Raw genomic sequence first — 26,656 nt, 5'->3', positions numbered from 1 at the left:
ACGCATTCTTCTACTGATCATATTTAAGTACTGGATGGCAGAACAACAGTATGTGAGGGTACAGTCACATTAAAATAGTTTTAATTTAATTAAAACTAAGAGGATAAAGGACAGCACCTTATTCTAACTCTAAACTACCTAACTTTGTTTAGCCTAAATTAACCCTTTCATGCTTGGTGTCACTCAAACTTCACCAAAAACCATAATATTTGCAATAATTATACTTAATTAGCCATTTTTTTGTCTAGAAATAGTACTACACAACCAAAATTACTGCATGGACTGTCTGAATAATTATCCACTGCAGTAATAAGTTTTCCTAAATATGTTAACTTTATGAGAAGTTTAGAAGCTAATTTAGGATTTATGATTTAAGTTGTGTTTAAGCAACAAACAGTCGATTGAAACAAATGTATCTCATTCATTAATCCAATCCAAAACATTTAAGTCTTTTTGGGAAGAAATAATCATGTTCAGTTTTATAATAATTCATGAAATGTTAAACAGAATCAGGTTTAATTTAGGCTAAAAAATGGCAGGATTTTCCTAGACTTGATAGCTTTGTGTTCAATTGTTGTATGCTGACAGACATGCTGGGGCATGATCGTGGTAATATGGCCCCGCTGGTTGAGTCCAACGGTATTTTCTTGTCATGATGCTCTGCCACTCAGCCCCTCTGCAGACAGCTGCCTCAGGTATTTCTCTGCCTCTCCACCCCCACCCTCATTGTGTCTAAACCCCAAAGGACCGCAGACTGACACGTGAAAATAAAACTACTTTCCCAGAGTCCCATTTCAAATGCGCCATCCGTGCCAGGATAGCTTAATAGGCAGATGAAAGATAACACTGAGAAATATGACTATGAACATTACGAAACTTAACCTGTCGCCCTGAAGTCACAATCCATGTTGTATTAACTCACCACTGAGATTATTGTTCATTTCTCAGGAGCGTAGGAGGGAGAGTGGGTGTCACGAGTGTTTCTATAAGGCATGAAGGCTTAGCCATCAAAGAAAATACCATACATTTCTGCACATGCTTCTCAGACCTGTGTGGGCTGTGCAAAATCTGATTAAGACAGAATTTTTAGTACATCCAGTGACACGAAAATAGCTTTACAAATTCCTAGTAAACTTAAAATCATCATTTTCCACTTCTACATCCTCTGTGCCAAAATCTCCAGCCTGGGATTCAATCTGATTTAGTTCCTTCTCCATAAAAATATCTATTACTGTGGTTCCTGTGCCTGAGCGTTCCCACGAGACTGAAAAAGTTCCCATGATCGTGGTCCTGCAGCCATATTTGGCAGACTAATACCCACTAAATCTGACACATTTCCAACACACAGGAACAGGTGTCTTCAAAACAAGGCAGAGTCTTAATGATCAGGGTATTCCCTTCTGTGGCTCCATAAGCAGCAGAGAAGAAAATTATATGGTTTAAGAAAACCATGGCAGCCTAAACACAGAGACCCAAATCACACTGAGCACCAGCACTGGGATGTGAACAAGTAATTATGTGCCTGGACTATAGAAAAGAAATGTAACATAATAAAACCAAAGCAAATCATATGTATTTAAGGTCATAGTCACAGCTATATAACATATTATCGTCCTGGTGAAGCTGTTCACATTGTGGAAAAAAAAAAAGGAAAACGATGAATAGGCTGGGCTGAAAAAATGACTTAAGAGAGTGAAAGTGAATCCAGAACCTCCCTGAATGACTGATAGAATATCTAAATCAGATATGGAAACTTCCACAGAAATGTGTCTGTCTTACTCAAGAACATGGCAACAGGTAGCAGCGGAAACATCCAGAGCCAGATCCAAAAACAATTCACCTGGCATCAAAAACAGTGCAGATGTCCCGTAGCCAGTGTGAAACAACATACACTCACTGTCACTCCTCTCACCTCTCACCCACACCACTGTTTTGTTCTGTTGTTATGTGCACCGTTCTCCATATGTAAGCTTGGAGTGTGATTTGTCTAATTGCCTGGAACACTGCCATTGTGTGCCAATTTCTGCTCTGATAATTGCCTTAAATACACGTTAATGTGGCGACTCGAGCTGCTCATTACAATCTAATACCAACTGTTAAGTTTCATACAGCAACAAGAAGATTATAGCCCCTTTTACACAGCACTTTTGCTACGGGAATATTTCACCTTTATTCCTGAACGACGTCTGTGTAAAGGAAATGGTGGGGTCATTTGGTCCCACCTTTATCGCAGCTCTTTAACGTCTGGAGGTAGTAACAGAGCCGTGACAAAGGTGGAAAACGCTATGTAAAAGGAACACCTCTTGTTCCGCAAGTGTGACAATTTGATGACGTGTGATCCCCCCCCCCATTGGGGGTATTTAGAAATGAGCGTGGGCCGTGTACAGTAAACAAACACATCAACGCGACCAAAAAGATGTCAAACTGGGGAGACGCCAAGATCTGCAAGCTGTTGTCACTTTGGGTGGAGGACTCTATCCATGCCAAAATTTGTGAAACGGTGAAAGACTCTGGAAAGGTTAGCAACATCACTATGCTCAGGGTATTTCCGACACGCAAGTTACACGTCACACTATACGCTGCATCACCACCCCTTTGATTCTGGAACGCAGGTCCGCTGTGTTAAAGTCCAGCCTGTCTCACCTCTGTTACTCCTTTGGCTTGGCTGTGTAAATCAGTCAATAGTGGAAAAAAGGTGGGATCACCATCTCACCTTTTTCCAAGATCTCTGTGTGAAAGTGGCTTCTGTTAGAGTTTAACAAGACTGGAGCCATGAGGGAAAATCATTTTCTTGTGCTCACTTCTATTGTAGTCTGCAGAGTTGTTTGTTCAGTTAATATTCATCAAGGGCAAGATATGAATGACAAATCAGACATCATAATTACTTGCCTTGGATTTATTTTCTATTACATCTATTTATGCCTGGGGCTAATCAAGTGTCTAATCATGTTTCTGCAAAAACTGCAGAAAAGTCTGCAGCTCTGATGGGCAAAATATTACATCTCTCACCATTGCGAAGAGGCATGACATTTCCATGACTTCACAAGTTAAAAGCTATTATTAGCCGACATCTTCCATTACAATCTGAATGTGAAATCTCAAGCCTGCAGATTCTCTGGCTTTTTCGCTGACCTTCAGTGCATCAGCAGTGTGAAACAACCAAGGATCCTCAGCTCTCCTTCAGTAGCAGAGCTCCATGACATGGGCTGATAAAGTGTGCGGCACCCCGTTTATCGTAAAAAAAGCTGTGTAGTTCCTACAGCCCTTTGACAGCTGCATAACTTACATCAGTACTCAGGCAGATTTATCGCGTTACCCCGAGGCTCCACATTAATCTGTTTGTGTGTCACATAAACTCAACCGCCTCTCTGAAATTCAACATCACATATGCAAAAAAAACCCAAGGTGTTATTAAGCTGAGTGATCAGTATTGCAAAGTTCACATGAATTACATAAGAATATATCATGTTTCCAGCAGGTTGGTGTCAGACAGTATCAGTGTGCATCAGTTTCAACAGTTTCACGTCAAAGAAACTGGTTTAGTCATGAAAGTTGGGTCTTCAATGCTTACAAGGCTGATGTGTAGAAGATATGAAGTGGTATAGAAGCTGGAGGGATGGCCATATGCTAACCATGACTGTTACTATATTACAAGCAGGATGAGATAAGGTTATTACAGTCAGTCTCAGAGCCCAACAACCTTGCAGACATTTCCAAAACACCCAGAGCCCCAATGTATGCACTGCAAAGACTGTTTTAGCAGAGCAGATACATGACTGTGAGGGTGGTGCACTAGCTTCTACTGCTAGCTGTTGTGGAGTTTAACAAGATTCATTTGCACATATTAAGTGTTGGCAGTGTTTCAGCATTGTTTACCTGTTTTCTCCTTTTGCATTTGAGGGTGGTGGGTGTAAAACTGTTTGGTTGTCCTCCATATCCACGACACATTTTGTATTCAGTTCAATTTCTGCAGAAAGAAGTTTAATGGGAGAGTAAAGCAAACTGCGGGGGTGTGAAAAGTAAAGCACTAGCTAGTTTTGACCGTGTTTTAAGTGTTTTTATATAAGACGTCAGGCTCATAATCCAGGCTGGAGCAATGGCGATAAACTGGAAAACTTTAGAATAACTTAGCATACATCCAAAAAGACAAGAAAAGAGTTAGCAAAAGGGATTGACCGTTAAAGTACTTACCCCTGCGGTTCATAGGCCGAACTCTCACTGCAACTTTTACCTTTGTATCCGACATTTTTGTCCACTTTTCACTCCCACCCTGTGTCTGCGCCGAGCTATCAATGTACACTCCGAGTCCCCGACAAGAAGCCCGGATTTGAGCCAGAGAAAAGGCAGCAGATTTTAATTAAACAGCCCCGAAAGAGTCCAGACCTCGACCAAATCACACTGGGACATGTTCACTTTTTTTCCTTTATATCCATCCGCGTTCACTTCTTGTCCAAATCCAGCTCTCAGCTCCAGCCCCAGACAGCATCCCCACCGCCATCTTCCACTGGGAGCATGACTGCTCTCCTCTGGCGGAGCGGAGACGGCTGTGCCGAGGGGAGGAGGAGGAGGAGGAGGAGGAGGGGAGGGGGGTTTACGCACCGCGACGCGCACTGGGGGCATGAGGAATGTGAGGCGGTATGACAGGGGTGTCAAACTCATTTTAGTGCAGGGGCCACATGCAGCCCAATATGATCTGAAGTGGGCCAGATGAGGAAAATAATAAGACAAAAACCTTCTAAACACTGGCAATTCCAAACTTTCCTCTTTTTTTTAAACGAGAAAAGAAAAATCACAATAGGAAAATGTTTACATCTACAAACTATCCTTTAACCATTTCATGCATGAATTATAAGAGCCTTAATTAAGATTTTTTTTTTTTTTTTACTGAGTGTTTTTATTCCTCTAGGCATAAAAAAAAAAAAAAAAACGAGATTGATATGTTTTTATGAACCTCTTTTTCATGGAGTTGCAAAAATGTCCTTTCAGCTGGACACCATGCATTTAATTTTTGAAGAGAAGAAACGTATTTACTGATATACTGTGTGAAAACTATGAAATAAAAACATTTTTCATGCAGCTAACCTGATGTGTTCTCACATTTTAACATATTCTAGTACTGGTCATTACTCACTCCATGGAGATAATACGCAAAAAAAGAAAGCTTTTTGTTTAACCCATAAAAACCTAGTGCTACTTTTGTCATCATTATGTTTGTTTGTTTGTTTGTTTGTTTGTTTGTTTAACTGTTAATTACAGTCTAATAACAACAACAAGCAACTGATTTACACTCAAATATGTTAGTGCAGATCAAATTTATGAAGAACAGCAAAGTTACAGAAATTATATGAACTGCAGTGTATGGGATGATGCATGTGCGTCCACTGCGTTGGCAGATATGGAACTAAAATTTTTTTTAAAAATCCATGAATAGAACAGCTGTAAAACAGCTGTCCACTGTAGTGACCACTGTGCATGAAAGGGTTAAAAAATGTGAATAACAATCTGACACTTCTTATACCATAAAGACCCAGTTAATTCACAAATGAATTTTTCTTGTAAATTTAATCTTTAAGTGATTTATCTCCATTTAACATAATATTACATTTTGCATTTTTTTTTCAGTGAAAATGAGGTTTTTTGCTATATTTAATTTTTGATCATGTACTTTTAAACATCATGCTGAGATTACACTTGAGGGTTATTTTACCAAAAACACAGAACATTTAAGAAAAAGTGAGTTTTTCAGTATAGTATATAATTTATCATTTATACACTGTAAAAAAAAACAAAAAAAAAAAAAAACAAGGGTATTATTCCGGCAGCGGGGGTGCTGAAAAAAATACTGTAAAATAACGGAAAATAACCATCTCATAAAAATACAGTAATTTTCCATAATTAAAATACAGTTTTTTTGCCCTAACTTTACATGAGATTTTGCTTCTTTTTTTTTTTTTTTCTTTTTAATGATTAATAAAGAATATTTTCATGTATTAAAGCAATAAAATTACCTATGAATAAATATATAAATAATTTTCAATGAGACTAAGTAGTACAATCCACTGACAAAAACTGTATTTGGACAGTTTATCAGTGCTTATACATGTTATACATTCACAAAAACTACATTTATTCAACATTTTTGTTGTGAAACCTCCCATAATTACACAAGATATTTGTCAATTAACAAACAAGTTTTGTTAAACTTACAGAACAAATACTTTTTTAACGGTTAATTGTAAGTAATTTTTTTTTTTTTTTTTTACAATAGTCAACTTTAAATTAACAGTTTAATCTCATAAATAGAAAAGAAATATTTGTGAAATTATGATACATTTGCAATGTATTTTAACTGTATTTTTCTGTGAAAAAAGAAAAAATGTCTTTTAAAAAATTGAAATTTTATGGTTATTCACAGTTACAGTTCTTCCGTGTTAGTTTCCATTTGACATATAAAATCACAATCTATTTTTTTAATTTCATTGATATTTTCCTGTATCTTAAAAATAAAGGAAAAATCTGTAAAATAGACAGTGAAAATTCTGTTAAATTACAGAGGGTTTTTTTTTTTTTTTTTTTTAAAGTGTAGTATATCATAAACCAAGTGTGCCCATCCACTGTCATTGAGCCAACTCTGTGGGTTTTACTGGTGAATCAATCTTGTTGAAGATGAGTGTTTCCATGTTCACTACAGAACCTCTTAACATCCAAATGGGTCATATCTGATGACCATGAAAAGATGACAAACTGTTTGGACTCAAGATGGAAATTAGCCACATAGCTATAATCTCTAATATTTACGTTTAAATGTTCACTAATACGAACTGTCCCATTTCAAAAATCAATCAATCAATCAATCAATCAATCAATATTTTACAGCAATTATTTACATGGATTGATAGAATTAGAGGATCAACAGAGATTTACCTTTTTATATCAGTAAAGGATTTTGGTCACTGGTGGATATTTGGGTTTTTGTGAGTTAAGAACAAGTGCAGTTTTAACAATATTATGTCTCAGCTTGTGCATTACAACTAACAAATCACAGTGGATCAACAAATGCACAAAACATTTAGTGACAGGCAGAATATTGTTAAAATTGCACCTACTTGTCTCAAGAGATTGCAGGTTGTCCATTATTGTTTAGGTTATTCACATTTTTTGTGTGTGAATAGTTTATAAATGTAAATATTTTCATGTATTTATACTTTGTTATACCAAACCAAAAGAAAAATTTGGAGTTATCATTATTTATAAGGTATTAAGATAGTATTTTACTGGTTCGACCTATTTGAGATAAAACTGGGGTGTACGTGGTCCCAGACGTAAAATAATTTTGAGATCCTTGATTGTTAATATCTTCAGTGTAATTTTTGCATTTCACCAATTCATTAATTGTATGTAATTTTGAATGTATTTTGACTATAATTTTACTCATTTTACACTACAGCCAAGATAAACATTTGGAATTGTTATTATTTATAGGTTATTATGAGTATTTCACTAGTCTTGCACACTTGAGATTGAGTTGAGCTGTAGGTGGCCCCTTGTTGTGCACATGTAAGTGATAAGCTGAGACATAATATTGTTAAACTAGAAGCACTTGGAGAGCGCAGACCTCCGCCAAGGCTGATCAGTGGCCCCCCCCGTGGGCCCCCCCACCCCCGATCACCACCAAAATTTAATAATTTCTTCCTTATCCCATTTCCAACAAACCCTGAAAATTTCATCCAAATCTGTCCATAACTTTTTGAGTTATGTTGCACACTAACGGACAGACAAACAAACAAACAGACAAACAAACAAACAAACCCTGGCAAAAACATAACCTCCTTGGCGGAGGTAAAAAAAAAATTGCACTTCTCTTTCTGAAGAAATTTCAGGTTGTTTGTGTCATTCACATTCTTTAAAGGACAGTTTTTAGGTGTTAACAGTTTCATAATGTAATCTCACTTTTTTCACTCTAAAATAAGAGAAAAGTCTGGAGTTATCATTATTTATAGGTCATTATACTATTATTCTACTGGTCCGGCCCACTTGAGCTCAACCTGAACTAAACTAAACCTGAACTAAAACGAGTTTGACACCTTTGACTGTTAATACATCAGTGTAATTTCTGCTTTTCACAAATTCATCCCACTGGCTTAATCAGAATCTTTTGCGGGCCGGTTTTGGCCCACAGGCCTTATGTTTGACACCCCTAAAGTATGACAAGTGGATTTACATGTACCAACAACACTAAGCAGCTTTTCTACCCACTTTGTTTTTAATTTATTACAATTTGAGGCTGCAGTGGGAGGATGCCTCTCTTCCTAAATCTGTGTGTCTCTCTCACACACAATGAAATGGAATAGTTTCTTTATACTATTTATTATCCTTATAATGGAAATAGAGCTGTGCAATGTTGTTTGTTGTTTATCCAGTGTGTAATGTTTGTTTGTAATTTTTGTAGCTAATTCTTATCCTTATTCTTATTGTCACTATTACTTACATACTCATATTATTTACTTTTTGATAATAATTATTATTATCATTACTGTAATTATTGTTACAGTTGATATTGATGTCATGACTACTATTACTACTAAAATTTATATTATTATTATTATTATTATTATTATTATTATACTTTTATAATTTATTAATACTAGCATTACCGATGTGCAATTGCCTGCTTTTACAACTGTTTTTATAGTTATTGTTCTTATTATTATTTTCTTTTTCTTTTCTATCTTCTAATCCCTTTTAAATCTGTACATAAAAAAAAAAAGATAAGAAAGGAGAGAGAGGTGAGTGCAGATAAAATCATTTGAGTTGGCATATACAGAGCCAACAAGAAATGTTTTCATGTTTTCAGCTTGGAATTGAACATTGTCATAGTCTGGGCTTGTCTAATATCGTCACAGAGACTATTCCAGATTTTGGCTGCATAAAACTGAAACGCTGCGGGATGGTATAAATTGACATTAAATACAATTGTACCATGACATAAACCATAGCATGTATTTATCACTTGCTTGTTTGTGTCACTTTTCAACAATGGTGACAAAAATTTAAAGTGTTAAAAGACGTTAAATCAAACATGAACCCCCAAGTTTAAAGAAAAAACAGTGAGGACCATGGCATCCACAGTAGTTAAAACAGAGGTGGCTGACCATCAGATTCAATTTATTAAGTACTCAGTATTCAGTCCAGTGTGCAAGAAGTGGAAGAAATATAGTATATATTATGTCCTGTAAGGTGGATCTGGCCAAATGTCACCTATAATGTGATATACACTGTTTCCCATGAAGTTGGAATAATTTTGTTTTCAAACTCATTCCTTTTTATACACTTACACTTTTTATTCCTATTTATACACATCAGTAATCTCCTTTGAGGTGCAATGATTACATACTGAGTTCCAGTTACATATTTTATATACAGAATAAATCACAGTCACAATCATTTCATGAGAAGATGTAAAAAAACAACAACTTTCTACCAACTTTATGGGCAACAGTATATATACTCTAGATAGATGGAGACATTTGTTTATGAAGCATATGAAATAAGTAACTTTTATATATGTACATATATTCAAAATATATTATTTTCATTTAGAAACTAATTTCAAACAGGATTCTTGTTTTCACTTCATATGTAGATATATTGTAAATAAATACATATGTAACCTCTTCTTATGGCACCATCTTTATTTTAATCTGTCACATTTTTTCACTCAAAGGTTCTCTACAGATCTTAACAGTCTTGATTTAAGAGTTAGAACAATAATAATACAAAACATTTAATGACTCCAGGTTTAATGCAACATTAGTTTCGCACTGATTACATGCAAAAACAACACTTAGAATACCACTGAACAGATTAATATTTAACATACTTTTTAAAACACATTCAGGTTACAAACCGTATTATCACTTTACATTGTAATAAGTTTCATTTTACTATAGTATGCTACTTAGGGCATGTTCATACATGTGCTAAATCACTGACACTGATTCAGGAGAATACATTTTCACAGCATGGTCTCCGCTGTCCAGAATAATGAGTGTGTTTCTGAGTGACACCACTCCAACTGGGCGGATAAGGTGGTCTCCCACAAGTGGAGTTAGGACTGCTTTGTCCTGAAGGTTCCCCAATCTCCAAACCATGCCCTGACTGCAGTCGGTTACAATCACATCTCCATGTCTGTCAAAAGCCACACCGGACATGTTGAGCCACAGCTGGGACTGCAGAGTCAGGCTGAAACTGTCAGTCTGGTAGAGGATGTGAAAGTCTTTTGTTAAAACTCTAAGTCTTGTGTTTTGTTGGTGTCTCCCTGGTGGATAGGCATCATCGGTGAGGTGCTCCATCACTACTGTGTTCCCACTCACATGACAACAGGCCACAGCTTTGGGATGCTGCAGATCTGATAGAACTGTTCGACACTGCAGTGTGACACCCCGAGTATAGTCCACTCTTATATGAGACAGGGTTCCGGCCTGGACATCTGAGACCAGGATGTGCCCACTACTGTCTATGCCCACACCCCAAGGCAGCTGAAAGGACTCCTTCACAGTTAACACATGACTCCCCCTGGATGTGAACACCTTTACAGCTTTACCCCCTCCATCAGTCACTACTACATGCCCACAGGGAGTCACAGCCACATCCAGTGGGTAACAAATATCCCCATTGGCTTGTCCTCTGTGTCCAAAACTGTTCAGCTTCTTTCCCTGTGGACTGAACACCACCACTCTCTTGTCTCCATCATGCACCACCACTACTGTCCCAGAAGACCCCAAAACAGCCATCCCAGTGGGGTTTACGAGAGTCCCCCATCCTCCAAAAGTTGTGGAGAGGTGCAGAGCTGCAAATCTTGAACTTCTGCCTGAACTGAGGCCTCCTGTTGACCTGTAAGAAGGAGCAGAGCATCTGGACTGGTGAGGGGAAAACAGCAGCTCGTGGAGGTCAATGAGAACCTGGCAGTGGGAGGTGCTGTCAACGCTGCACAGCTGTCGACAGAACGGGCACTCCAGCTTCCTCAGGAGAGGGTGGGACAGGGCCATGATGCATTCCAGACAGAGCACATGGCCACAGGGAAGGTTCTGTGGTCTACACTCCCTCTGCTGAGTGTTGAACTTCTTGAAGCAGACTTTACACTCCATCAGGGTGATCTGGATCTCCCTCAGAATCCCCTCTGGACTCAGGCTGCCACGACATGGAGAACCCAGACTCTTGGCCATTACTAAAATGACCTATTTATCTGCTGAGACTCTTAGACCTACAGCAGGAGGCTTGGGAATCCAACAGGAAGGAGAGAGAGTGGAGTGAGATATGAGAGCAGAACACGGGAACCTTTTGGAGAGCCTATGCTGTAGGCCCAGACAGTCATGTGACAATCTTGTTCAACACCAAGGCCCTCTGCTGCCCTCCTCTGGAAGTCAGCATACACCCACGGATAGGAATACTGCCAACAGCCTGAGCAAAACATTTAAAGACATACAACCTCCATTCCTCACTTCAGTGGAGTATTTTACATCTACATAAACAGGTCTTTGGCTGGGTTTCACTGTATCATTACATGCTGTTAGAAGGTAGCTCAAGACTTACTACCGTCCCATATTTCCATTTGTTTTAGTACTCCTCATGAGGGATACTGTATGTTTATTACCGCTACATTCCTGGGGAACACCAACATTTCCTTTAAATAAATCTTATTTTTCAATTTTGTCATGTCACAGGTCAGTACAAGGCAGCTATTTCAGTCTCCGGAGTTTCATGGTGTGCAGACTGAGTGAAATCTGATCCGAGACGGGCAGTGCTCAAATCAGCCAATCCGGGACTCCTTTGCTGCAGCAGTGTTCTTTGGGGTCAAGCAAGGTCAGTCGTGAGTTCCTCTTTTTAAGTATACAAACAGCTTGCTAATAAAATGAATATAGCAGATGATGTTAAGTTGTTTATTTGATGAGAAATTAAGAGGTTTTGTTTGTTGCCAAAATCAGGTTATGAGTCAAACAGCCAAAAAAGGGCAAGTCCTTCTAACAAGGAACACACCATGTACAAAGAGATAGAGGAAATGTAAAACATTTTAATGTTTCAATATTTCACAGTGAAAAAGAACAGCACAAGTCCATTTCAACTGAATTGTTTTGGCAAATGACATCTAAGTCCTTAGATAATGTACCATTTATAGAATCTAGCACAGAAGCCTGGTCCATTCAACAGAGGTCAATATCTGGACTGGCAAGAACTATAAAGGACATGTCCATAGTGAGATGATACTCAGAAAATGTAAATAAATCTCCAATAGATCAAACACAAAAACTCAAATTTAGTATTTATAAACCGACAAAAGTTAGGAATAAAAAAGTACATGCATACAGGCACAAGGGGTGAATTAAAATATTACATGGACAGTGAAAGACAAAAATGACAACACTGGCATCCTGGTGTGTGGTGTAATAGAAAGACCCTTTGACTACTCTTGTAACATTTTACTACTAAAACACTTGATTTGACACAGCCATGCAAATGCAATATATGCAATAACAAGGTCGACAGTAAAACAAAGCCACCTGCACACAGGCAGACCCAGCCTGGACACATGCAGGTAACAGAACAATCGCCCTGTTATCAGTACAGTAAAAATGGTAGCAGCCACAGTTGGACAGGGAGGGTAAAATCACTCAAGGTCACAAAGATTCACAAAATACTTAAAACATTACAAATGTACAGTATTTTCAAGAAAACATTCTTAAAAGTGCTGAAACTGTGTGGTTTGCTTTGTTTCAGGTCAAGCACAAACCTTGTAGATCCTACTGAGCTAAAGTCGACGTGCATTGAAATCCTGTCCACGTTCCACGCTCTGTGCAAGTTATAAACACCAACAAGTGTGAACATCTATAATGTAACTTTACAACATATAATTGATAATTATATAAGTCTTTAGCATTTCTTTGCTAGAAACATATGGCTCCATTAAATGTGATAAATTCTATGTAAGGGATTTTACTTAAATGCACTGGACAAACATACTGAAGTTAAAGAATGGTATAAACCAGTCAGTTGTACATCAACCATCAATGATATATTGTATCATAGGATAAATGTTTGTAAATTATAGTTTTCAGTTACAATGATCATGCAGCCAAATAGTCATTTCTCTCTCTCTCACACACACACAAATATCAGCCTCTTTTTTTATAGACAGACACACACACAGAAACCTGTGATCAGTGGTTCTGAAGGTGTTAGCCCACTTATTTTAGTGCACCTTTGCAGTCCAAGCCTCTGTGCTCTTCTAATAACACTGCAATGACCTGTTCATCCATTCAGTCCTCCTCTCCCCACTCTCTGTACTGTAGATGGGGGTAGGGGACTCTAGGCTTAAATTACACCAGGAAGCGGTCAAATCTCTACCCCCTTTCATCCGGTCATCCTTCACACCTGGTTCCTCGGAGTGAGTTCAGGAGCTGCTGTCCAGCCTCTGGCTCTAACTCCTATTGGCTGTCCAGTCCGTTTATGGATTTGTTCTTTCCTGAGTCCCTCTGTCTCAGTCTGATTGTAGGACTGTCGGGGTCCAGCTCTGTCTCTCCTGATGTGTGAAGATCAAAAACTTTTAGTTAAAAGCACAGAGCGAGTTCTGCAAATATAGGCCGTTTTTACATCTACTACAGGCATACTGATTCTGACCAGAAGCATGAAGTAGCATGTAGAGTTTAACAAATCTGAAAAACTGCAGAATGCCAAGGACATTTAGGTGTATAGTACAGTCCTAATTTTATAACACACTATTCTAACTATCTACTTGATGTGTACCATTCTACAGATTATAGGTTGCTACTAGCGTATAAGACACATAACTGACACCTACAGTGCCAGACTTTTCATTTTACTTACATTAAATATGGATGTGTGATATGGGAAATGAAGGCAAAAACGGCTGAGTGCTGCAGGGTGAATGAGCAACTACAAATGTAAACACATACAACAGTACTACTTGCAATGATATATCTTCATGCAAATATGCTAATCGATGCTGAATATCAAAAGACACTTACATGAACAACCCTTTTTACTGTATCAAATGATTTCACTTATCTTTATATAAAAATATAATCTAGACTTCTGCTAGTAATTGTTTAACTTGGATGGTCATGTGACTTTGTAGTACACCATTAATTTTGCATGTGGCTACATTGCATTGTCCTGTTCTTCCCCTCCATAACTTCTGAAAAATTCTGAATGGCAGCTGATGGGAAGAAACAAATAATTTTTTGCTCCCATTTAAGTTGTGCTACCATATACACATATGTTTATCAATTTAAAATGTACTCTCATTAGCCGAGAAAGTTACGTGTTTTTTTTTATAGCAAAGAAACATCTAGTTTGTATTAAACAGGTCAATGGGTTTCATACCTCATTGTACATAATACACCTTAATGTCGAAACAGCTGCCACCTCAGCACATAATCTACTTTAATCTTAATGACTGAGGGGGAAAAAAAGCAATAAAAGGAGCTAAAACCCCAACAGTCTGCTCATGTTGAAGCTGCAAACATCTTCATTAACTCTGAACAGACTGTGGAGAGACACCTTTATAACTTTCAGATGTGTAGTTTTTCTATTTAAGTATTTTCAGTCTGATAGTTTGACAGTTTTACAACAGTGTGCAATTCTTGACTTGAATTTTTTTTTAGTTTTACGTGAAAAACATCATATGTATAGATATGTAAATAATTGTATAATTCAAAGGAAATAAAAAAAAATTCATTGTCTTTAGCCAATGACTATAATAAATTTTCTTTCCAAAATAAGGTCCCATGGGGCACAACCGGACGCACAGTGGCTCTGTGCAGGATGTAGCATGTAGTCCATATATATGGAAGCATGAAAAATGTAGTGTCGACTATGTGATCCTGAAGGCAACCAGAGCGTATATATGCAACTGCAAACACTAGAGGTCAGGCATTTACAGGGTCTGGACTGAAGATCAACTCAACACATTTATGGGCCCTTTTTATGTGGTTGCTAAATTACAGTAAAGCCTTTGTACCTTTGAGTCCTTCTGAGAGGTGGTCAGGAGACTCCGCATAATTACTGTCCTCACATTCTGAGAAGCTCTGCAAGAGGAGAAGGGGTTCAGACATGTGATATGCATTCCACACTACGACAACAAATACAGGCAAAGGGCCACTACAGCTTTCTAGGTAAACTGGATGCTAATCTTTACCAGGATATAGGCCTGACTGACAGTAGGATATTTTGAGTTTCTTTTCATTAAGTTAAGATATGGAAGGCATACATTTATCTGACTGTTGCAACAAGTGAGATATTTTTACCCATCCACCTACTCACAACTGTTGTCTAGTGCACAGAATTAATATAATACATAGTAAGATATGTCCATTTAGTCGGATTTCACTTTAAAGCTGCACAAAGTGAAAATCAGAAAAATGCATCAGATTTGAAAATACCTTTTTTTCTGCAGCTTCTTCCTCAGTGTAAAAACAAAAGACTAGATCTAAAAGTAGAGGATGACGCCATTTCATGCCACCACAGAAGCTAAAATATCATGGCAAGTGTACTTGCCATGTTGATACAGAGCACAGCAGTACAGACACACCGCTGTAAACAGAGACTTGGAGAGAGACAGAAATCTGGTTCCCTCTCAGACCACTTGAACTATAATACGCTGAAAGGTAATTACGGAATTTTTTTCCATCCTAAAAGATATTGTGCAACAAAGCTTTAAAAGTCAAGGCCAGAGTTGGAATGCATGCCACTCTATGTCGTTTGGGTGTTATGAAAGTTTGTCAGAAAGAGTCGCGAGTCTTATGGAATTGCTTCACAGCCCCTACTAAGAAGTGTGGCATTTACAGTTTCACAGCAGGATGTTATGTCTCAAAGCCACTGACTAGTTCACTACCTGTTTTAAGACATTTTCACTTGTGTGAGCCAGCATTGCTTTACCAAACCCACTCTACCTATTGTATTCAACAATCTTAAGAACATGAAGCATTCAAGGTAAGGTGAGGTACTTTCATCTGACCTATAATAGTGAGGATTTTTTTTATACAAGCTTCATGAATGAATCTATAGCAATGGACAAACCTTTCCTCTTGGTCCATAATTTTCGGCATACGACACCATTCCATACAGGCACAGGAATGTAATGAAGGCCTAAAAACAGATCAAATGTCACAGAAACTGCTTAATGATTCATGGAAAATCTATAGTGAGTAATTTACAGCACAAAGATATTTTGAGGTAAACAGTGTTCAGTGTTGAACTATAAACTGCACTTTGACGTGCTTCTGACTGCAAAAGACCGTAATAATTGATTTTCACATTGAAAGGATCTTACCAGGCACAGCAGCCAGAGGATAACATAGAGGATTTGTGTTTTAGAGAACAAATCTTGTCCAAATTTAATACATGCCAGTGCCTCCAGAAAGGCTATTGCCCTGTAAACGGAGAAAAAACAAGCATAACTGAAACCTCTGCCCCACCTGCTGTAGACATTAAATTTCACTCAAAACAAAATTACAGTCATGTGCCTTTAACATCAGGAGCAGCCACGTGCTCAGTGACCTGAACATGTTAACGTTTGCTTAGTGAGATTCATAGCTTTTTTTTTTTTTGGATCATAACATTCCTGAAGTAGGTCAAGCATTTGACAGTTTGAGCCGGGAATAAAACAGTGAAATATTTCACTGAACACCACCTGTTAGATCAGTAAACATCCATCATAGTTAACATCACTGCCTTTATCTTCCCTCAGCTCACTGAGTCGGATATGCACACCACAGAAACTCACAGTTTATGTTTAAGTATAAAGTCAACATTACAGTTTTACTTACCCAAACACCCAGCACTGAGTGCCTACTCTCTTGCACTGTGTGTCTGTAAGGTATGCATAATACTGCCTGTGGAAAAAACAGAATTCAACAGTTTAATTTAATTAACAGCTAATGTCAAGCATGTTATCAAACTGGAAAAACAAGTAACTGACAAATATGAAAGGTCTGACATCATAAAATGAAAGCAACTGTTTCTGATAAACATATTTTTTCTTTTTACCTTACTGTTGGAGCTGTGATGATACCAACGAAGAGGATTCGACACCAGCTAAGAGCATGACTTGCAGGAAAAACAAAAATGTGCTTAAGGAAGAATGTGTTCAATTCTGTTAGCTGTAAAAGAAGAGACAAAACAACAGACTTTTAGATGTACAATGACTAATTAAAATAAACTTTTCTCAACCAAAAATTACAAACATTTGCTTCTTAAATGTGACAAGTTGTAATGTTTTTGTGACATAAACATCTTTAGGTTTGTAATTAATTGTTGGTGAAAAAACCTCTAGAAAGATCAAACTTGTTTACTGAAGATTATATGCAAAGAATTAACTGAAATAATAATCTGCATATTATCATAATGGTAATACAAAAATCTACATGGCAGCAGTCTAGATTACACACCGAATAGATATAGAATAGTCTGCTGTTGTTCCACTGCAAGAACTAAATGTGCTTATAGATTAAATGTAGAGTATACACAGTACAAGTACTTAGTTAAATATTTCTGAACACGCTAGCAGTTCTGTTGACAGACTTAACATCTTAAATGTTATGTACATCTGAGGAAGGACTATGTGTAAGTGAATGGAAAAACATTTAGAAGGAATATCTGACTACTCTTATTTTGGTTCTTGTGTGAAGAGCAGGCTCTTTTTTTTTCCATGATGGCTGTTGTTCCACTATGCGTCACCTTTGTCTCAGAGACCATGAAGCTCTAATTGCAGATATTTTGGTGTCATATTAGGAAAAGTTCAGGTGGAACCAATCACATCTAATGACAGCTCTGTTCCATTAACACATGCCAATGAGATCTGGAAATGACTGTTCTTAAAGGAGCTCAGTCATGATTAATGTTATTAGTTACACCTGTGTGTTGAAAGTTAGTACTATCCACAATAGACGTTTTCCACTGCACACATTTTGGCTTTTGAAGAAGGTAAAACACAGGTGTTACTGATAACATATATTATCTCTCTGTTCTTTGCAGTTACCTCAGGAGGCTGTTCTAGTGATCGTGCATGCACAATTCCAAGGCCTGAAACCAATACACCACAATGGGATGCAGCAATGTTATTTTAATGATATCAGCTACATCAGTGCATTTTATAATTTAACACGTCAAAATGTCGACTGTAAAAAAGGCCTATGAGAAGATACTCAGTTACTGGAGTTATGATGTTTAAATAAATAGTAAACAAACAAGTGTGCTGCTATACTGAAACATTACAAGGCTCTAAGATGATGCACAAAAACATATCAAATCACAAAAACGCAAGCATGTTCTGTACTACACGCCTCATTTATTCATTCCCCATTACTTTAAATTTTTACTTGATGTTGCTTTTGTCAAACAGTTTGATTATTGTTAATTAATATTACTTCTCCACTCCGTAAAATAGAAGCCTGGAAGACGTTCAAATAAGCCAGTCAGTCCTTCAAATATGTTAGCAGTGAAGAAAAAAAAGAAAAAGAAAAAAGTAAAACAGAAAATTGCCAACCTACAACAGCATGAAACATGTTTTGACATCGTCAGGGTAACATCGTGATCATGTAACGTCATGTGAACTGTCCAAAGGCCTGTCCTTTTCTTATTTATACCATTTAGGGACCTTTAAAGGTGCTGGAGACTTTGTGCCCAAATTTTCATCAAATCTGTAAAACCTCAGGTCATAGCCTAAGTATCACGAATCTGTAAGTCTTTCTGTGATTACTCACCTGAATCTCTTGCATTACGGTGAACAATTTCGAAGTGCCATCCACCATAAACAAACCGTGTGTTTAGAAAACCGACCCGGGACGTCACTCGGGCATCTTCGGAATTTTGTTGTGACGTGCAATGAACGTGAACGGAGGTTCACGCAGCCACCTGACAGCGGCAGCGCGACCATATGGTATTATATGGATGAAACAAACACGCAGAAACGGCTGGAGGAATATGCATAGAAGGAAGGGAGTTCCTGCTGTTTCCGATCGTGTCTGTTCCAGCTGCCACTGTAAGGTGGCTGTGCAAGCCTTCGCTTCCCACAATGCACGTCGCAACAAAATTCCGAAGATGCCCAAGTGACCTCCCGGCTCGTTTGCAAACACATGGACTATTTATGGTGGATGGCACTTCGAAATTGTTCACCGTAATGCAAGAGAGTCAGGTGAGTAATCACAGAGAGACTTACAGATTCGTGATACTTAGGCTATGACTGAGGTTTTACAGATTTGATGAAAAATTGGTCATGAAAGTCTCCAGCACCTTTGAGCTACTTGTATTCAACCACTATCCAGGTGACACCAATAAAGAGTATTTATTGATAAGGCCTTAGGGTCGACATTGAGCAAATGACTATGATGTTCAAAAAATCCCAGTGGTTATTTTGCAAGTATTTTTAAATGGTTCAAGTTTAGGTGCTAACAAACAAGATTTGGAACTGTCCCCTTCACTTCTCCAAGAGTGGTAATTACAATTTAAAGACTCAGGAGTACTTGTAACTGAAGGACTGGAGAGAGGACAAAGTTGTTTGAACTCCACTCAAAAATGAAAGGAAAAGCAGCTCTCACTGCCAACGGCTGTAAGTTTGGCAACTACAGCAGACTCTGAGTGAAGAGCAATGGAGCTTACTCATGTTCTCCATCCATGGTTTTCTCATTACCATAAATTGCTCACAAGTAATCCACCCTGCCGTTCGCTCTTATGGGATTAGCTGTTAATGTGTGGACAGCAGGGCTCTCACACATTATATAGATCCATGTGAGACAGGTCTTAGATTTCAACAACAGAGGAGGCAATTAGATTAGCCTGGAATTAACACACGCAACACAGAGGATGATCCACTAATAGTCAGCGCTTTAGTCACCATGAGTTGGTGAGAGGGGATTTCTTATAACCCACCTGCCAGATGATCATAAAGAGATAGACGCCCATCACTCGCTGCAGGGAAGATTTGGGGTCAAGCCAGCGCACATATGTCCAGCTGGCCGGGGTGAACTGTAACACTGCTCGTTTGATCTTCCCTGTGGTGGTGTGGATGTCCCTGGATGGGAAGTACAAGAGAAGGATTACAAAGAGAGATAGATTTACAGTACGTATTACGTTAGCACTACAGATAATGTCAGATGAAGGAAATGCCATTCCATTAATCATTCAGATCCAGTTTGACGGGTCTTAACTTGTTCAATGGTATTTCAAAGCAACACCAGAAACATTTCCCCATGTAGAATAGACCAATCTATTCATAACTGAAGTACAATTGATTTTACTAAGACAAACTCAAATACATCCAAACTCCTATAACATATGTAGTTTGAAACAGCTGCTACAAATAGACCAGCATATGTTGGCTTGTGTCATTCATTAGGGTCATTATCAGGGTGTCAAAAAAAATACAGAAGGAAAAAATAGAAAAACAACCAACCACCTTGTATTTTTTGCATTTCATGCTTATGCAGTTTAAATGCTCTTGGAATTATTTTTCATGATGATCCTGATGAAGGCCACAAGCCTAAGTGTTAACATTAAAGTTGTTCTACACACTACAAGTGTTGCCAGATTTATTTAAGTTTTCCCTTCTCAATGCACTTGGAAGTGAGTTAAGTTATTACAGTACAGTAATTTTGTTAACTCTGACAAACCACATACTGTAATTTTGTCATCAAATTACACTTAATAAGCACAACATAAGACTGACAAAAATGCCACGAGTTGCAGTAGTGCCATTAATGCATGCACCAGGCATACAATAAAACCCCAATTCTCTTTTTTAACATTATACATTGCAATGAAAAGGCTACAGATACTACCTCTACATATTTTGTGCTGTACACGCAATGAAAACATCAACACATCTGATTTTCACTCTAGGTCGTACTTAATACTGGCCCAGTGGTAGGTCCTCATCTCCAAAAAGCGGCAGACAGTCATGCCAAGCCAGATGCCACCTCCATTACATAGCAGAATGTCCAGAATCACTTGGTCCCACCAGCACTCAGCAAAATTAGGCAGCAGATGCATGAAGAAAAGCTATGGGAGGGGGGAGACGGGGAGGAAGTGAGAGTCTAAACCACACCTTGAAAACTGTGAGCTTCAGCTTAAATAATTCAATGTATAAGTAGTTTATAAAGACCAAAGATGGCCAGAACCCAGAATATTCCATATGACCACTCTGTTAAAGATCTTTGTTATGCAGAGACAGAGGGAGAGATTGGCATGCAAACAGAATGTGATAGGCCCATGAAGTGGTGCTATACCTCTGTGAGTTCCCAGGTAATACTGATGGTCCAGCAGAGGCCATAGCTTCGAATGAGCAGGGCTTTCATACCCCAGCCCCAGAAATGGCTAAATGCAAAAATGTCAAAATGGCTGAGGATCCTCTCCCAGGTGATAACATGGCAGTTCACAGCATATTCCTGCAGAGAGCACAGTGGGTAACCTCATTTCACTGATTGATAAGCCTCCGCAGTGAACACAACTGGTGCACGTAATCCGGTCTGAAAACCATCACTCACCATTATGTCTGCCTCTCTCTTGGCATAGCGCAGGTTTGGATCCAACCAATACATGAGCTGCTTTACCTGCTGCCAGTTGAGGAAGATGATGAAAACCAGAAACAGGAAGTAGAGGACACTCAGACCTTAAAGGCAGAAGAATGCAACAATGCATCACTCCACTATTTTACCATGCATTCACCAAGTATAGAATAAATTCTGTCTAGGGTTAAATGTTGAAAGGTTTGAGTTGCAGGAGACTTGTCATATTGTCGTGAAAATTTTCTCTGAATTTGAAGCAAAACCATGGTTCTTATTTTGAAAAACACTTTAAAACTTTTAGCCATACTCACCAAAAACTATACGCCATATTGCTGGATGTGGTCTGGTGAATGGACCTAGAGTGAGGCACGTAAATCAGAGAAATAACAATGAAGGGCTGAGAGAGTAAGTAGAAATTACCTCTTGAATTTTAATAACACGTTTCAAATGATATGGATATTATCATATCTTCATATTAATTTCCCATATCTTATTTTCAAGTACTGATTACTCATAATTCTAGACAGCATTGCAAAGTACAAACATTTACAACACCATGTGACTGACTGTTCTGACCCTGATGACCCCTAAATTTATCTAACAACGTTTAAGTAATGTATCTCATGATATCTGCTACTTACACCTCTGAAATGGCACAAATTTAACAGAGGTTTCTCATGGTTTTCATTTCATCCATTAGTCTATTTGTTACAACACAGCTGTTTGGGAACAAACTTTCAAGCAACTGTTAAACTGTTAATGAAAGCCTATGCAAACACACACAATAGCCTAGTTTCTGTTTGCTTTTTGCTTACCATTGGGAAATGCCAAAACACTGATGACAAGGAAAAATGAGATGACCAGGATGAGCCCCACCCAGAGATTACTGTCAGGATTTCCATCATCTCTGCAGACACAGTACATAGAAATAAGCAAATATGATCAGTAATATTGTGGAGTGTATAACCAACAGCCACATTTAATTGCAGTGTTAATGCTCTGTATTACTGTAACATCTATAATTATGTAGAATTGCCTCATATAGCTTCAACAGTGGCAAATATATCCGTTAGATCTGGAAGAATGTGTATTTGTAAGAGCATGATTTTTTTTAGTTTAAGTACATTGTTATAGTCAATAAAAGCACAAGGAAGTGTTTCATCACAGAATACACGTATGTAACTCAATACCTAAATTGAAGGGCTAAAGTGGAGATTTAATAAGACTAAAGGATTAAACTATCATTAAAGACAACGTAATCCCATTGCCGTCGTGTGGGTGTTAAGATACTTAAGTGAGAAAAGCCCCTGAGGAGCGGCTAACTGCTAGCTAACCTCTGTGTACCTGGCATTCAGAGCATCTCTCCTGTTAGCTTCTGTTAGCTAGCCCGGCTAACGCACCAGGCTAACGCTAGCGGTGACTGACTTACCTTGTGAAGGCGAAATACATTAAACTGAGCACGGTGCATGTCAGCAGGGTTATCGTGTGCGGCCTGTAGAAGAACTCTATCGTGATATCTTCAACCTGCTGCTCGTTTATCATTCGGAAATGCATCCTGTAATTCACATCATCCTTGCTCAGGGTATGGGATCCGCTATACACGGACGCCATAACTTGACGCAGCCAGGGGAGGCAGCAGCTCCTCACAGCAGCATGGAAACAGATCCACGGCCGGTGGCTACCAAGTGTCACAACACACCCAAAAAAAGAGTTACAAGAAAGAGTTAAAGGTACATAGCTAGGTCGGATGACAGGGAGAAGCCGTGCCCGCACAGGTAGCAGTGGCGGGCTAAAGAAAACACAAGTGAAACACGAGGGGTTTTACTTTATTTTGATTGGTGTAAATGTTTTTAGGGAGTGTCCCAAGGCGGAAGACTTCACCTTCATCATGTGTTCCTTATTTCAAGCGTGACCTCCACTGCAAGGTCTTATAACCATAAATAAACATAAGCTGTCCTCTAAAGTGTCCGGATTAAATATCTACATCATTAATTTATTTCTCTAATACTAAAGCAGCATACACAGACTTTTAGTTACGAGGCTAATTCACTCATCTGACTGTCAAACCAATGTTTCCTGGAATACTTCTATTACTAAAAATTACTTTTACTCTATCTAGTGTGTGTTTATCTCCCTCATGTGGTCACTGATGACTTTACATCATAGGTGTCAAACTTTTTAGCTCAGGGGTCAAAAACAGCCTAATGTGATCTAAAGTGGGCCAGACCAGTAAAGTAATGTAAATAATAAATAATAGGATAAGAACTTATAAATAATGTCAACACCATAGTTTTCTCTATGTTTTTGGGTGAAAAAAGTAAAATTCCGTAATGAAAATGTTTACATCTACGAACTGTAATTGAACATAACTTGAACAAATATGACTGTAGGAGCTATTTGTCGGTTTAGTTTTTTGTGTAAAGTTAATTTACCTTTTTTGTTTACTAATTTAGTATTTTGTGCTAATTGTTTATTTTTTGTTTGTTTAATATTTAGAATATATTTTTTTATTTTTATGGTTATTGTTTTCATTCTTTGGTATTTAGCATCTTTTTGTTTTGTGTTTTCTTATTGGTTTAGACCGTGGGCACCTGGGTATAAATAAGGAGCACAAAGATAGACCAGCATGCACCTGGGTGGGCCTATGGTTTTTTTACCAGACACGCAGAAGATCAGAAAGGATGAACAGGAGAGACAGCACAAAACGCCTTAGTTTTTGTTGTTTGCCTGCGAAATCTTGAAAATAAACCAACTGAACTACATCTATGATATGGACATTGTGTTTTTGACTGTGTAAACCACAAACCCATGGTGCATCTAGTGGTTATTTGAGTTATGTCTCAGTCTTAAGTTCAGTCACCTTTAAGTTGATTTAATTTTGATGACAAATAGCCGCTACAATGACCAACCTGAAAATTCTTAAGTAAAATAAGTGCAATGTTAACAATATTATGCCTTAGTTTATCATTTATACATGTGCATCATAACTTACAGATCACAGTGGATCTACAAATGCACAAAACATTTAATAACAGGCAGAATATTGGTACAATTCCACATACTTCTCTTAAGACATTTCAGGTTCATATTTGTTCAGGTTATTCACTTTTTTTTTTTGTAAAAGGCTAGTCTGTAAATGTAAACATTTTTGTGCAATTTAACTTTTTTTACACTAAAACAAAGAGGAAAATTTGCAGTTTTCATTATTTATTGGTTATTATGATATTATTTTACTGTCTGACCCACTTTAGATTGACCTAAAATTATTTTAACATCCTTGATTGTTAGTATCTTCAGTGTAACTTTTGCATTTCACAAATTCATCCCACGAGCCGGATTGGACCCTTTGGTGGGTCAGTTTTGGCCCCCGGGCGCATGGTTGACACCTGTGCTTTACATCATAGGTGTCAAACTCATTTTAGTTCAGGGCCCATGTATGAATAATCTCATTTTACAGATCTTGTTTCTTTACTACTTGCTAAAGACAATCATAACAATAATTCTTGAGAAACTTGGCGCTCCTCTGTGAAAAATTATATGAATCTCTGCTGAGAAATTAGGTTCAGTTTTATGTCAAGCGAGGGTGACAAACATATGGCTCATGGGCCAAATTCAGCCCACCAAAGGTCCCAAACCAGCCCATGGGATGTATTTGTGAAGTGCAAAAAATTACACTGAAGACATTAACAACTAGAAGCACTCGGAGAGCGCAGACCTCCGCCAAGGCTGATCAGTGGCCCCCCCCGTGGGCCCCCCCATGCCAAGGAGGTTATGTTTTTGCCAGGGTTTGTTTGTCTGTCTGTCTGTCTGTCTGTCTGTTTGTCTGTCTGTTAGTGTGCAACATAACTCAAAAAGGACAGATTTTGATGAAATTTTCTGGTCTGCGCCCCCCCCGTGGGCCCCCCCACCCCCGATCACCACCAAAATTTAATCATTTCTTCCTTATCCCATTTCCAACAAACCCTGAAAATTTCATCAAAATCTGTCCATAACTTTTTGAGTTATGTTGCACACTAATGGACAGACAAACAAACCCTGGCAAAAACATAACCTCCTTGGCGGAGGTAATCAAGGGTGTCCAAATTATTTTAGTTTAGAGGCCACATACAACCGAGTACTATCACAAGTGGGTGGAACCAGTAAAATACTAGAATAATAATCTATGAATAATGACAACTCAAAATTTTTCTCCTGGTTTTAGTGTCATGAAGTAAAATTACATGAAAATATGTAAAATATGAAACTTTCCTTTCACAAAAAAAATTGTGAATAATCTGTAAAAATATGAACAACCCACAATCTCTTGAGAGAAGCAAGTGCAATTTTAAGGTAATCAGGTATTTTTCAATATCTGATTTACTGATTATGTAGATATTCCTGAAAATGTTAAGTTTATTATATTAAAACAGAAAAGCAAACGTGAGTCTGACCAAAATATATCATTAACTAGACATGAAAACAAGCTTGTGTAACAGGGGTGTCCAACCCTGGTCCTTGAGTGCTACTATCCTGCACGTTTTAGATGTATCCCTCCTCCAACACGCCTGACGGTCGTTAGCAGACTTCTGCAGAGCTTAATGATAAGCTTATCATTTGAATCAGGTGTGTTGGAAGAGGGGTACATCTAAAACATGAAGGATAGTGGCTCTCGAGGACCAGGGTTGGGCACCCCTGTTCTATAACAACTGTCATTTGTTAAACTACATGGGTTTTTATTGGTGAATCAATGTTACAGAAGATGACAGCATTTCCACGTTCACTACAGAGGCACTGAATGTCCATATGGTTCATATCTGATGACAGAAGCTGAGAAACTGATCTAAAACATTTTAGATCAGTAGATGCTTTTGGTCAATGGTGAATGTTTTTGTCTTTTAGGGTTACAAAAAAATAAGCTGCAGAAATGCCTAATAAATTTAAAATGTAATTATTTTTGGTAGAAAATGATTTATCCATTCCTAAAGTAGGTTTCTCATATGTTTCCACCAAAACCACAGTTCTTCTTAATGAATGCAGTAAGTTACAAAACAAAAGGGTCATTAAATAAAGATTGGAGTCAGCCATTTGATTTAATTTAA

At 38.0% G+C, this 26,656-nt stretch overlaps 3 protein-coding genes across 9 annotated transcripts in view; all 3 read right to left on the bottom strand.

Annotated features, from left to right (window-relative positions):
• The window catches only part of kif13a (kinesin family member 13A), a 43,733-nt gene extending 39,200 nt beyond the window's left edge, over positions 1 to 4,533 (bottom strand). For all 6 annotated transcript variants that reach the window (XM_030157311.1, XM_030157312.1, XM_030157316.1 and 3 more), the window contains exons 1-2: positions 4,192 to 4,533; positions 3,877 to 3,967 (exon numbers count right to left, since the gene is read on the bottom strand). In XM_030157311.1, coding sequence (XP_030013171.1) covers positions 3,877 to 3,967; positions 4,192 to 4,246 — 146 coding nt within the window. In that variant the 5' untranslated portion in view covers positions 4,247 to 4,533. The remainder of the gene's footprint in view (positions 1 to 3,876; positions 3,968 to 4,191) is intronic.
• Positions 4,534 to 9,786: 5,253 nt separating this feature from the next.
• LOC115435118 (E3 ubiquitin-protein ligase NHLRC1) lies at positions 9,787 to 11,926 on the bottom strand. The gene has a single exon (XM_030157320.1). The coding sequence runs from the start codon at positions 11,223 to 11,225 to the stop codon at positions 9,981 to 9,983; it is 1,245 nt and encodes a 414-aa protein (XP_030013180.1). The 5' UTR covers positions 11,226 to 11,926; the 3' UTR covers positions 9,787 to 9,980.
• A 329-nt stretch (positions 11,927 to 12,255) lies between these two features.
• Positions 12,256 to 23,383, bottom strand: ptdss1a (phosphatidylserine synthase 1a). 2 transcript variants are annotated; one of them, XM_030157318.1, is made up of 13 exons: positions 23,008 to 23,383; positions 22,394 to 22,485; positions 21,890 to 21,934; positions 21,558 to 21,682; positions 21,300 to 21,458; positions 20,921 to 21,072; positions 19,945 to 20,086; positions 17,065 to 17,177; positions 16,845 to 16,910; positions 16,349 to 16,448; positions 16,096 to 16,164; positions 15,038 to 15,104; positions 12,256 to 13,597 (listed from the first exon to the last, which is right to left on the bottom strand). In XM_030157318.1, the coding sequence occupies exons 1-13, from the start codon at positions 23,187 to 23,189 to the stop codon at positions 13,482 to 13,484; spliced, it is 1,428 nt and encodes a 475-aa protein (XP_030013178.1). In that variant the 5' UTR covers positions 23,190 to 23,383; the 3' UTR covers positions 12,256 to 13,481. The 2 variants fall into 2 exon arrangements, with proteins under 2 accessions (XP_030013178.1, XP_030013179.1); XM_030157319.1 differs by having other exon boundaries at positions 13,185 to 13,576; positions 23,008 to 23,382.
• Positions 23,384 to 26,656: the final 3,273 nt, after the last annotated feature.

The sequence above is a fragment of the Sphaeramia orbicularis genome, chromosome 16 (genome assembly GCF_902148855.1).
Source record: "Sphaeramia orbicularis chromosome 16, fSphaOr1.1, whole genome shotgun sequence".
NCBI lineage: Eukaryota > Metazoa > Chordata > Actinopteri > Kurtiformes > Apogonidae > Sphaeramia > Sphaeramia orbicularis.
The sequence above is the reverse complement of the archived record's forward strand: the minus strand, read 5'-3'. Positions and strand labels throughout refer to the sequence as shown.

Excerpts from the sequence above, each read along its gene's own strand:
- LOC115435118 (XM_030157320.1), bottom strand. The coding sequence starts at position 11,225 with ATGGCCAAGAGTCTGGGTTCTCCATGTCGTGGCAGCCTGAGTCCAGAG.
- ptdss1a (XM_030157318.1), bottom strand. The coding sequence starts at position 23,189 with ATGGCGTCCGTGTATAGCGGATCCCATACCCTGAGCAAGGATGATGTG. Across the intron at positions 21,683-21,889 it reads AATATGGCGTATAGTTTTTG|GTCTGAGTGTCCTCTACTTC; the intron begins GTGAGTATGGCT and ends TCTGCCTTTAAG. Across the intron at positions 20,087-20,920 it reads TACCACTGGGCCAGTATTAA|GGACATCCACACCACCACAG; the intron begins GTACGACCTAGA and ends CTTCCCATCCAG.